Raw genomic sequence first — 12,521 nt, 5'->3', positions numbered from 1 at the left:
TTCCGGCCAAGGGCATGTACCTTGGTTGCGGGCACATCCCCAGTAGGAGGTGTGCAAGAGGCAGCTGATCGATGTTTCTCTCTCATCGATGTTTCTAACTCTCTATCCCTCTCTCTTCCTCTCTGTGAAAAATCAATAAAATATATTAAAAAAAAAAAAAAGAAGGGGAAGAGGAAGAAAAAGGTAAAGATACAAATTATGAACAAATATGCATCTATCAACAAGTGAATCTAAGAATCAAGTGAATAAATAATCTGATGAACAGAATGAACTGGTGATTATAATAGAATCAGGGACATAGAAAGGGAATGGACTGACTATTCTTGGGGGGGGAAAGAGGTGTGGGAGATGTAGGAAGAGACTGGACAAAAATCGTGCACCTATGGATGAGGACAGTGGGTGGGGAGTGAGGGCGGAGGGTGGGGCGGGAACTGGGAGGAGGAGAGTTATGGGGGGAAAAAAGAGGAACAAATGTAATAATCTGAACAATAAAGATTTAATTAAAAAAAAAAAAGAAAAAAAGACAGGCTCTCAGAGTGATGTCTGATTTCTGTAACTGTCATTCACAACAGCCTCTTCTCATGGAAACCTTGAGCTGAGCCATATGAAGCTGATGAGATAAGTGTATACTCCAGACGGCCATGTGTCCAGTTCCTTATCTGATACTAGAGGCCCAGTGCACAAAAATTCGTGCACTTGGGGAGGGTCCCTCAGCCTGGCCTCCCTCTGCGGGAGGCGACTGGGCCGATCAGGGTAAGGCGCCACCCCCATCACCCTGCTGCTGCTGCCACTGCTTACTGCTGCAGCTGCCGGCCCTCCTCGGCTCTCACAGCCGCTGTGGCTTTGTCTGGAAGGACGTCCAGACAGACATCCGGAAGACGTCTGGTCTATCCAGTCTAATTAGCATATTACCTTCTTATTAGTATAGATAAACAGTAACAAATGGGAACACTGGAAGCATATGCACCAGGAATTAGCAGAAAAATGAAATAATCTCCTGCTCTGGGTACTTAGGCGAAATTGTATTTTCACAGAAAGAAATCAGGTAAATTTACTAGATTATATTGATAATTATGGTTAAATCATGGGAAAATCATATGAAATACAAAACATAAAACCTGTGCAGCAGCAAGAGCAAAAGTGTCAAGCAATTCTATCCTTTCTTCAAGACCATTGACATCAATAAACCCATGAGGAAATACACATGTACATGCTTTCAGGTATATGTAATTTATATAATCTAATCTTTACCTTTTGTTTCTCATGTTATACACAAAATATTTTTATTCTGATTACAAGCTGTAAGGATCAAAGCTGAAGAGACAGCATTTTGCAATATTATTTTGGTCTCATAATTTGAATTTGATAATTATTACTTCTGTGATAAATGAGACTTGAAATATAACACATGAACTAGAGTGATTTTGAAACTGTGTATATAAAATGCGTGTTCTGGGCTATATTTTCAAAGTGGTAAAAATTACAAAAGCATGGCATGAATGTCCCATGTTCATGGACTTGTGTGCTTTGCCACTGGGTTTCAGAACCTTTTGCACAAAGCGCTGTGGTCAGTCCTAGCAATCAGTTAGTTGACATGTAAGATAAAAACCCATCTTGCTAAAGGATAACAATGTTATAATTTCTGATATCAGTATGAACCAATAATTGGATCTTGTAAGATGAAAGACCAACTTACAGAGAACCTCAGAAACACCAACTATACAAAGTTATTTTGACTAAATGTTTTAAAAGTCCTTAAGAAACTATAAACTTTATAAAATTAATTATACTTTGTTTTATTTTTCATTGTGTTTAAATCACTGACATGGCAAGAAAGGTCATATTTTATTATCTATATTCACACACAAAGAACAACGGATGGACTTTTCTGAGGATTTTTTTCTAGGGTTCAGTAAAAAGGAAGCGCTTACTTATAATCAAAGATAGCATTAGGTGGAATGGAGGAACGGACTACCTTACAAAGCAGTTAAGTGAGCTAATATCCATGAAACCTTTATTCAAGACAATGGTCATCTGACTGGGATACAGGAGTGCAGTGTACAGGTCTGAGTGAAAAGTTGGATAGATGACTTCTAAGGTCACTTCCAACCCTAACACTCTGTTATCTGTGGCAGTGTTTGGCTAGATTATAAATGTTATTATTTACTCCAGATACATGAGCTAATATTTTACAATTATATCCCCAACAAAGCTTTATATTACTTACCTCTGCAACTTTGAGAAATTCAGACACGCGCGTCATTCTAGTTAGAAATCGTTTGTAAATTTCTAGAGCATCTTTACATTGTCCTTTCTTCATTTCAAAAAACTTTTCTAGAACAGATAGACAAGCATTTTTAAGAGTATTATATTACATTTTATTATAAGTGTATATAAATACCATTACTTAAAACTGAAATTAATGTTTGAATCAACATGGCACTAAAATCTGTAATAGGTATTAATGCACCTAAAAAAGGGGACCTCGTGATTTAAAAAGGGTGCTTGTTCTCCAGTGTCTCACAGGAAACAATGGAAATAATGAAAATACAGTAACATGTGAATTATCACAACAGTTAAATTCATGATCCATACCAACCAGCTTTCTGTTTTGGAAAACAGCATTAAATTCTTGTGATAACAATCTCAAAAGTAATGCATGACTGCATTGAACTGCATCCTTATTTCCATACTAAGCTCACCCTTAACCAATAATTTACATATCATAAAGCAATAACATAACATCCATGAATTAAAGAATTCTCTAAGATGTCTACACTCCGTATAAATTGATTCTTCCTTTATTGGTTATAAATTATTTCTTTCAAACAGTATAATGTATGTTTTAGTTATAAGATTGTGAAGTTTTGTGAAAAACATATGGTTTACCAAACTCTTATGACTCTATAATCATGTCCCCTTTCTCAACCTGTAGCTTTCTAGACAGAAAAACAGAGGCATTTGCTGTTCTTTTCTGTGCTCCCAAGATTGGACATCACGGTAATTACGGTACTATCGCTCCATTACAACTGCAGCATGACAGCGTGTTTTCTCTACACTGTTTTGAAGAAAACTAGCCCTTTATCAGTGTTTTTGCCCGCCAGTCTTTCAGTCCATAATTACTGACACTGCATATGAAGACATGGTAGGCCATTGTCTACAACAGCTCCCAGGCAACTCTAGATCATAACCAGTGGCTCGGTATCATCATTATTTTATATCTGCACAAGGTTAAACACATGCTATTTTTATATTCTCTCACACTTTAAAGTTCTTGATTTCATTCAGCATGTAATTTTACTACCTCAAAGTATTTTTAATTTTCGCAAGAAAGGTTTTAATAATATATAATTACACAAAGAACTAATTATTAAGGGTAGCTACTCATTACCTTCTGTTGACAGTCTTTTCGTAATTTTACTTTTAGCATGGACCACCCCTGCAGGCTATTCAAGGGAAGCAAAGGGATTGAGAAAATAAACACATACTGTTTCCTACTTGTTAGGATTTGAGAAGGAAGCAAGCCTTTAAAATATATGGTCAAAGCTAAGGATAGTTTCTTTATCCATGCTATCCTCTTTTTAAATGTTATAGATAGGACCATGGTGCTAAAAGGAAACAAGTCATTTTTGAAAATAAGGGCTTATTCTGATAAACTATACTTTTCTTTCTTTCTTGTTATACAATCTTCATATAAAAAATTTCTTCAAAATGTCTAAATTACTTTTCTTTATTATAATCTGTTTATTTCTTTGCATTGGGTCTTTAGCAATAACACAAAAAGAAAAAGAAAACTAAATAATCTCAATTTCCTTTTAAAACCAATACTTCAAAATTTTAAGCAAATTTTCTGTTTCCTTTAGATGCTTTTAAAATTGCATCTATCGTGGTAATTTAGGATTCAGCAACAAAAGAGATTCAATCATCATGGTTTTAGGTCATAAGTTCATAACTATTTCTATAACCATGGTAATGACGATGAAAGGCAACATGCACTGAAATAAGCAAAATTGAGAGGACCCCTTCTCCCCTTAGAAACCAGGACAGGTTCCAGAGAAATTAACACCTTTAACAGAAGGTATGTGTCACCCAGAAATGAGCCTCTGTCTTTCTTTCACATTAAAGCTGATATATGTTGGTTTTCAGTGTCTGAAATGATCAAATTTGACATTCATAACATAAATCTTTGTATATAAAGTATTGATAAATCCCATCATGTTAGTATTCACTTTCACAAGTAACTGTCCTAGGAAAGAAGCCACATGAAAAGCAATCTCATCCCTGAAAGACAAACCAAGATTGTACACGTGGATATCAGTCAGGAAGGGAAGCATCTTCTAACTTGAACATCAGAGTTTCGAGATAGATAAAATGTTTGTGAAGGTTTCTGGCACCAATATTGACTCCAACATTAGATGCAGAGAATTGGTCATGAAGTCCTTGGTTAAAACTAACCCATAATATATTTAAGTTAATTACTAGCATTACATAGTAAAAAACAAACCTGACTGAAAATACTTCGGATTCTAAGTGTGCCTATATTCTAGAGTATTATTTTCACAAGAGCCATTTGTCAATGCCAAATGAAGGCCCCTCACACCAGAATGTTGTCGGGCAAGAATATACTCCCCTACCACTTTTGAAGAGTCAGGTCTTTAATATGAAAAGGTGTAACTCTCCTCCTTTTCTGCTCCTAATTGTGGCCAATAGACTATCTTTTTCAAATTAGATGAAATAAAAATATGTACCAAATGGTTATTACTTTAATAAAAAAGAAAAAATGCATTCTTACTACAATCAATCAGTGAATTCAACATGAAGAAAAAGTAGAGCAATATTTAAGTAGCTGTTCAAGACAACAATAAGGAGGATCACATAGCTTAACATGTTTAATTGTTACATGAATTATAGAGGCACTATATCCAATGTTCTTCAAGCAGAAGTGGGAACGAAACAAGGGTCCACTGGTGAGGGGATGAGAATGAATCGACTGGGTGTGGGTTTGAGTAAGATGAACAACTCAAAGATAAGTTAGGTTTTAGATTTGAAAGTCTAATTATATATAAACAGAAACAAGGAGATTAGGAAGGGTAAATTCAAGAGCTCAGTTTTAGATCTTGCTGAGTTTTAGGTAAGAACACAATATCTAAATTTAAGTGTCTACAAATAAGAAGACATGCAAAACTAAAGCTCAGAATAAAGGTAAGAACCAAAATAGTAGATTTGGGAGTCATCATAATGAAGATAATAGGTTTTCCAATGAAGAACACACAAAAATAGCAGAATGGTAAATGGCTAGAAAGGAACTTTAGCAAAAGCTGACATTTATGAGTGGTAAGCAAGAGTAAGATTAGCTAGCAAAAGAGAAATGGGAAAACCTATCTTATTTGGTTTACAGATAAACTGTCCCACATGAAATAAAAGCAATATGGTTTTGAACTGCATATTATGGGCAGGAATCTTTCCACAGTAAAGGCAAAATATCCAAGAGCCCTGTATTCGATGTTGGGATTGGCTCACCCAACCCCCATTCTTTCATTTTCTAGACTCATAGAAGCCAGGGTTCTGCGAATTAGACCTGTGGGAGGCCTAGAAGGTGAAATTGAGGCAGAGCCATATGTCTTGCACCTTTACACCTGTTTCCTACAAGTGATAAAATCCTGAGTTTATCTTTCAGCAGCATTTCACTGTCTGCCGTCCACCTTCGGGGTTTTGAGGGGTAATTCTTATGTTTGCAGCTACTTGACATGACTCCCTAATCCCTGGATTAATTATAACTTCAGGTGTCCGTTCTCCTGCTTTCTAGGTTTGCAAGGCAGTCAGGGTGGTAGCAGCAGTGACTTTCTTTGAGCACAACTTAAAGTGGTGGCCCTCGTAGTGACTAACTCCCCTACATTCAGTAGTCATCTCAGGAGGATGAGCCTAGAACCCGTTCCTGCAGGCTTCCAATAATTACATAAGTACCTAGCTCCCTGTATTAAATCTCTTTTTATTTACAATACGTAGGGTACTTTCTGTTTCTTGAATAGGTACAGTGTTTAATAACTGAAGTGGCTACAGAAATCAAAAATGCTGAAGATGGGAATCTTGGGTTAGATATGCAACCTGATTGGCTGTAATGGCAGCAGTGTCCACCTGCAGCTCCTGGAAAATTAGATTCTCATAGGCTGTGCTGCACAGGAGAAAAATAATTACTTAAATGATCACTACGGTTTTCTGAAATGAGCACCCAGAATTAAGCTTATCAGAGCGAGCAGCTGCTGGGATAGAGACCACCATGATGGGAACAAGGCAAACACAACTGTGGGGCGAGGGGCTGCTTCTGACTCCCCTGAAGAGCTTACAAAGGAAAATGACAGCACAGATTTTAAATTATGGACGCAAGGTTCCATTCAGACTGTGATACTTCAAGCTGGCCTGTAATAACCTTATCTCTTGCAGACACAGGGCTGTCAGAGCTGAAAGTCAGATGAGTGGCTAATCCTGTGAGTTGCTGAATTATAACATATGTGGGTAAGTTAAATTTCCAGCCTCACCATGGTGTTCTTTGTGAAAATTAGGAATTTTATTGTAAAATGAAATTGAAAACAAAACAAAACACTTGGGTAGATTCATACAAAAATGAATCTATCTTTGCTGGAAAAAGCTTTTCCCACTTCGTTGGAAGAAGCTGGTCCTGCCTTGCTTGGAGATCCCGTAATCAAACCCTTTCATCAGAGAATGAAAATTCTCCTCAAACCCTATCCCTCTACGTCTTATCCCCTTCCCTTTGTCAACTGCCTCAATAGAAAGAAATTAGAATCCAGCAATTCCTGCATGCCCCAGGGAGACAAGCACAAAGTCGGACCCAGGAGGAAAAGGCACACATGCTTCAAGAAGTACAAGAGTTTGTAGATTTATGTTGGCAGGATGACTGCCAGACAAAATGAAAGATACTGACTTAAATTTAAATGGTAAATAACAAATAATTTTTAGCATGAGCATGTCCCAAATATTGCACGGTATTTATTAATACAAAAAGAGTCATTCATGTTGATCTGAATATAAATTTAATGGGGCATCTTGCATTGTTTTCCTCCTGAATCTGTCAGTCCTAATTGATAAAAATCTAGAGAAGTGGAATGAATTCTAAAGGTCTGAGCAGTAAAGAAGGAATATTACATTAGAATTTACAACGTCATTGATAACATCGATTTGGGTGAGCATACAAAACGGGTGGATTCAAAATGCTAGCCTGAGCATCTGGGAGGGACTCAAACACAGTGGCTCTCAAACTGAAGCCCCCAGATGGGCAGCAGCAGCACTGATCAGGCCTTATTAGAAATGCAATTCTCAGGCCCTTCCCCAGACCTACGGAATTAGAAACTCCGGGTTAGGGTCTAGCAACCTAAATTTCAATAAGCCTTCCAGGAATTCTTAAGGAAGGTCCTAGAAACATAGCCAAAGAACTTTTCTCTTTTTTCTTGTCTCCTGCAAAGGGACTGTTATCAGAGTGTGCACAAGGGAAAAAAAGAAACATGCCCAGACTTTTCAGGGACACAGACTCTAAGCGGATGCTACTCCCTGGGGACTCAAAATGTCACTCTATGTTCTATCATTCTGAGTAGAGGCTCTATGGAGATTAGGTGATAAAAGAAAATGATATCCCAGTGGATGCATGAAACTATCTGCGGTTATTGCCCCAGTTTCCTGAACATATAGTTGGAATAGAAGTACTCTGAAACTAGCAGAGTCCTCACGATTGTTTCCTAATTTCTGCAAAGATACAGGGCTAGCATTCCATCATATCCCCAGTTAACTTGCATATCTGGTTTGTGCAAAAGATGCATGGATGGTAGAGAGTAATAGTAGGTTACTACAAACGTAATCAGGTGGTGACGCCTATTTCAGAGATCCAGATGTGTTCTCCTACCAGTGTAAAATCAGCACAGCTCCTGACACCTGACAGGCAACTATCAAACCAGAAAATTCTTTTATCTCCAGTCAATAAACAGAGCTCATCGTAAGTAGTTAGGTTTCATCTGGCAGGATGCCAGTACACCCTCACTGTCTTATTTCAGGGATATCATCCTCTCTGGCTGTCAAACCCAGGGATATCACTTTAATGACATTATCCTGATTGTATCTACTCGACAAGAATTTCAAGTATGCTAAGTGCCTTGATAAGATACATGCATATCAAAGGGTGAGAGATAGAATCTATGAAAGTTCAGGGACCTGCTACCTCAGTAAAGTTTCTGAAGGTCCAAAGGTCCCCTCCCTGTGAAAGCCAAATTGCTTCACTTTGCACCTCCTATAACCAAACTACAGGCAAAAGTTGGCCGAGTTTTTGTTTTTTGGTTGTTTTTTTTTTTTTTTTTTGGTTTGGAGGTAGCATATACAACATGTGTGTGTTGCTTTCAATAGAATATCTGGTACAGTATCAAATATGAAGTAGAATCCCGATGAAGGGAAGGCTCTGCAACAGCTCCAAACTGGAGCCACATGGGCCTTTGCTCCTGCAGATCTAAAGGAACTCAAAGCGTCTGCGGCAGCTCCGAATGCTGCAGAACGCCCTGGCAGGCTCCACTGGGAATTTTAGGAGCCTCCAGTGCTTTGGAGCAGAGCCATGTCTTCTTCAGACAGTAACTAATACCTTTTGGAAAAATTGCTCTTGGCTTACTTCTCTAGAGACTTAGATTCTGACCATAGAATATCAAGTAATCATGAGACCTCAAGTGTTTTCTAATATAAAAAACCATAAAGTTGGACAACTGCAAGAATACTCTATCATCAAACGCAAGTGGTATATCAGAGGTCAGCCTCAAGCAGATCCTGGATCCCATGCAGGTTGTGTGAACATGGCTCGTATTCCTTGTGCACCTCCTCTGCTGCACTGCCCTTTCTTCCTCAGATCATGCCTACGATCAGCTGACTGAGGGACAATAGAACTCAAGCTTGGTTTACAGATGGTTTCTCATGCTGGCACTAGTTGGAAGTAGTTTGCTGAATCATTATATCCCCACAGAGGGGTGACCTTGACAGTGAAAGAAATCTTTTACTGCAGGGCAAGCTTTAAGTAGTATATCTATCTGATTTTTCACTTTATGTCAAAGGAAATATGAGGACTCATATGGAAATATACAAAAATATGTGCAGTAACTAACTGCTGGTCTGTTTTACCAGGGACTTAAAAAAATAAAATGGGAAGATTAATGACAAGAGATCTGGACAAAAGGTAGTAGACGGGCCTCTCAGAATGAATGAAGAGCATGAGACTATTTCTATCCCATGTAAATGCAGGCCAAAGGCAACCAAAAGACTCTCATTAATCAGGGGATAAGGGGACTCCATAGACTGATGAACAAAGTGCTATTGCTAAATCTTCAGTCTGCCAATACCCGAGATCAATGCTGGGCTTCCACCTTGGCACCATACTCCAGGGAGAATGGAGTCATCCACAAAGTAATAGGATAAGCATGAATTCCTAGGGAGGAGAGCAGTAATCTCTCAATACCAGGGGTGGGCAAACTTTTTGACTCCAGGGCCACAATGGGTTCTTAAACTGGAACAGAGAGCCGGAACAAAAGCATGGATGGAGTGTTTATGTGAACTAATATAAATTCAAAGTAAACATCATTACATAAAAGGGTATGGTCTTTTTTTTTTTAGTTTTATTCATTTCAAACGGGCCGAATCCGGCCCGCGGGCCGTAGTTTGCCCACGGCTGCTCTATACCATAACAGATAATTTATCCTGTACATGGATCTATCATCTCTGTCCATATTGCTCTGCCAATACCTCCATCTGTGGAATTACTCACCATCACTATATCTCACACAACACTGTCTCTATTTTTATTGCACACGAAATGAGACAACAGACTCCACAGAATCCATCAGTCTTAACATGAATCCCATCCATCCAGAAGTGGCTGGCCTTACATAATGATGGGATGGCCTGAAGAAGAATCCATTCCTAACCTACTCTAGGAATATACCTTAATAAGCTGGGGATTCTAGTGTACACTCTGAACCACTGATCACTACATAGGTATAAGGTCCTAGGAGCTAGAGTGGCTCCTCTCACTATTCTACCGACTGAGGTGGCAGTGGCTGCTTGTTTCCTGCACATCGCCAGGGGTGGCATCACAGGGAGTTATTAGCAGAATGGAGCAGTTATTTATCGTTATGGGACTTATTTTGAGAGGCAAAGCTTAGAACCTACTCCCTCAGTCATTCTGAAATTTTATAAGCACCAAAATCCCTGTATGGAATCCCTTCCTGCCTAAAACATCTAGACTACTTCCTGTTCCCTGAGCTGAATCCTCAGGTGTAAGAATACACAGGGAAATGTGACCAGAATGAATGGTATATTTAGATTTTCATGTATGAAGTCTGTGGTATGCAAATCTTTGCGTCTGATCCAGTCTTTACTCAAACATCATTCAGTAGTCTACTTACCAAGTAGGTTAATAACACCATCATTGTAGCAAGCAAAAAGTTTGATAAGATCTTTGAAAAGAAGCATAAATGCAGCATTTATGACACCATTTGTTAGCTCATTTGGATGCACCTAGAAGAAAATGAGAAGTTAATATGTTAAATCGTATCATCAAATAACAATTTTTCTCAGAGCACATTGAAGTATCTCAAATGATTACTAAGAAATTCATCCCTATTTTACAAATGTTGTGTAATTCTCTTTGTAACCCTGCCAATATCAAAAGATGGATTGCATTTTTCTTGCTTTAAGTCAATGAAGTTAGTCCTATCAATTATAAGACATACATACACTCTATTTGATCAGTAATCCATAGATGGATCATATCCACCTTTTGAACATCTGGTCTTCTGTTGCTTTTACTATGTTTTATTACATTCTTCCACCTCCCCTATGTAATGATCTCTGTGTAAGGGCCTGCAGTAACTCAGCGAGGAGGCACAGCTTGGGAAATAGATACCTTATCAGCAACCCCTAAAATAAATCTAGAGAATCATAGCTTTTACGCATCCACCAAATACTCTAACCACCAAAACAAAGAAGAATAATTTCTCCTCATTCCCGAATCCTCATTCACAAGCTCTGTTTCTTTGTTTTTTCACTCTTTATGACTTTTCTCCTTTAGGACAGTATTACTGAAGGGAAGAAAAGCAAAGAAAAATAAATGTACAAAAAGAGGAAAAGATAAGCAATTCCATAAATGCCTAGCTAAGTCCTTACTACAAAACCTATCAAAAACGAGATAGTTTGCTGTTTTCACTGAAATGTCGCAGGAGTTGGGTGCTGCGACTAGGATGCAATTGTAAAGTAAACCATATCGTTGTAACAGAAATTTTAAATTATTAATATCTGAGGAAAATAGTTTTAAACAACCACCAAAGGAAGGAAAAGCTAGCAATGTGAGTTAAAAATCTTACTACATGTCAGGATACTTTATTTTCATGAATTAAATGTTTATTTAATTAAACTTTTTATTTTGAAATAACTATAAATCCATATGCAGTTGTAAAAAATAGAGATTCCCAGGTACCATTCACCCAGTGTCTCCCAATGGTAACATCGCAAAACTATAGTATAATATCACAGCCAGGATATTAGTATTGATACAATCCACAAATCTTATCCAGATTTCTCCAATTTTATTTGTGTTCATATGTGTGTATGTTTAGTTCTATATAATCTTACCACAGCCAACACACAGGTATGGTTTTACTAGTAGAGACCAGCCAGGAAGAAGGACCAGGACAAAAACAAAAATAATAATTCTCTTTGGTGGATGGTGTCATTTAAATGGTCTGTATAAAGTGGCTTCTAACAGCGGGCTGAGTCAGCTGCCTGCAGGTACATTTTGCACTACATTCTGTCAAAGACAACAGGAAATGTGCATCCTCCTCCAAACCTGGGGTTCCAAGACTGCATCACTCACATTTTTCCATGACTTAGTAAATACCTGGAAAACTGCTGGGACAATCTGCACCATCATCTCCACCGTGTTAACAGCTTCAACTAAGGGCTTATCTAATGTAAATGAGGGAGATCTAAATCTGCTTCCAGCTTTACCTGTAGCCCACCTTCAAATGAAAGACAATATCAACCGTGTAAGAAACATCTGCCAGTGAGATACATACATCAAATTCAAGCAGTGCATCGATTTGTCCCTGCAGAATTGGCATACTCTTTAGTAGCTTTTCTGGAACCATTGTTCTCATTACACCATCCGCCCTACAATTTTTTTAAAAAGAGAAAAAGATAAAACTTTCTTGTACATGAAAAATTCAAGACCACACACATTGTTCCAAGCTATTTCTCCCCCCTCCTCCCATTTCCTTGTTAATCATGTGGGGTGATTTTGAGACATGAAGAGGTTGTAGTTGACCCCGCTCTCTGTATTACTTCCTTTTATCCATTCTCATTCTTCAACCACACAGGCAACAAAGGAAGAGAGCCATGTGGTCTGGATATTTAGAAGTCCGTTGAATTTCTAAATGGATTCTTTTAAATATTTAACCTAGATAATAGTATTCAAAATATAAGTTTCC

The 12,521-nt window shown here is 38.0% G+C and overlaps 1 protein-coding gene across 10 annotated transcripts in view; it reads right to left on the bottom strand.

The window, feature by feature from the left end:
• The window catches only part of SNAP91 (synaptosome associated protein 91), a 125,830-nt gene that overhangs the window by 67,636 nt on the left and 45,673 nt on the right, over window positions 1-12,521 (bottom strand). For all 10 annotated transcript variants that reach the window (XM_036318100.1, XM_036318099.1, XM_036318102.1 and 7 more), the window contains exons 6-8: window positions 12,111-12,204; window positions 10,443-10,554; window positions 2,228-2,334 (exon numbers count right to left, since the gene is read on the bottom strand). In XM_036318100.1, the coding sequence (XP_036173993.1) occupies window positions 2,228-2,334; window positions 10,443-10,554; window positions 12,111-12,204 (313 nt within the window). The remainder of the gene's footprint in view (window positions 1-2,227; window positions 2,335-10,442; window positions 10,555-12,110; window positions 12,205-12,521) is intronic.

The sequence above is a fragment of the Myotis myotis genome, unplaced genomic scaffold (assembly GCF_014108235.1).
Source record: "Myotis myotis isolate mMyoMyo1 unplaced genomic scaffold, mMyoMyo1.p scaffold_m19_p_7, whole genome shotgun sequence".
NCBI classification, from domain to species: Eukaryota; Metazoa; Chordata; class Mammalia; order Chiroptera; family Vespertilionidae; genus Myotis; species Myotis myotis.
The sequence above is the reverse complement of the archived record's forward strand: the minus strand, read 5'-3'. Positions and strand labels throughout refer to the sequence as shown.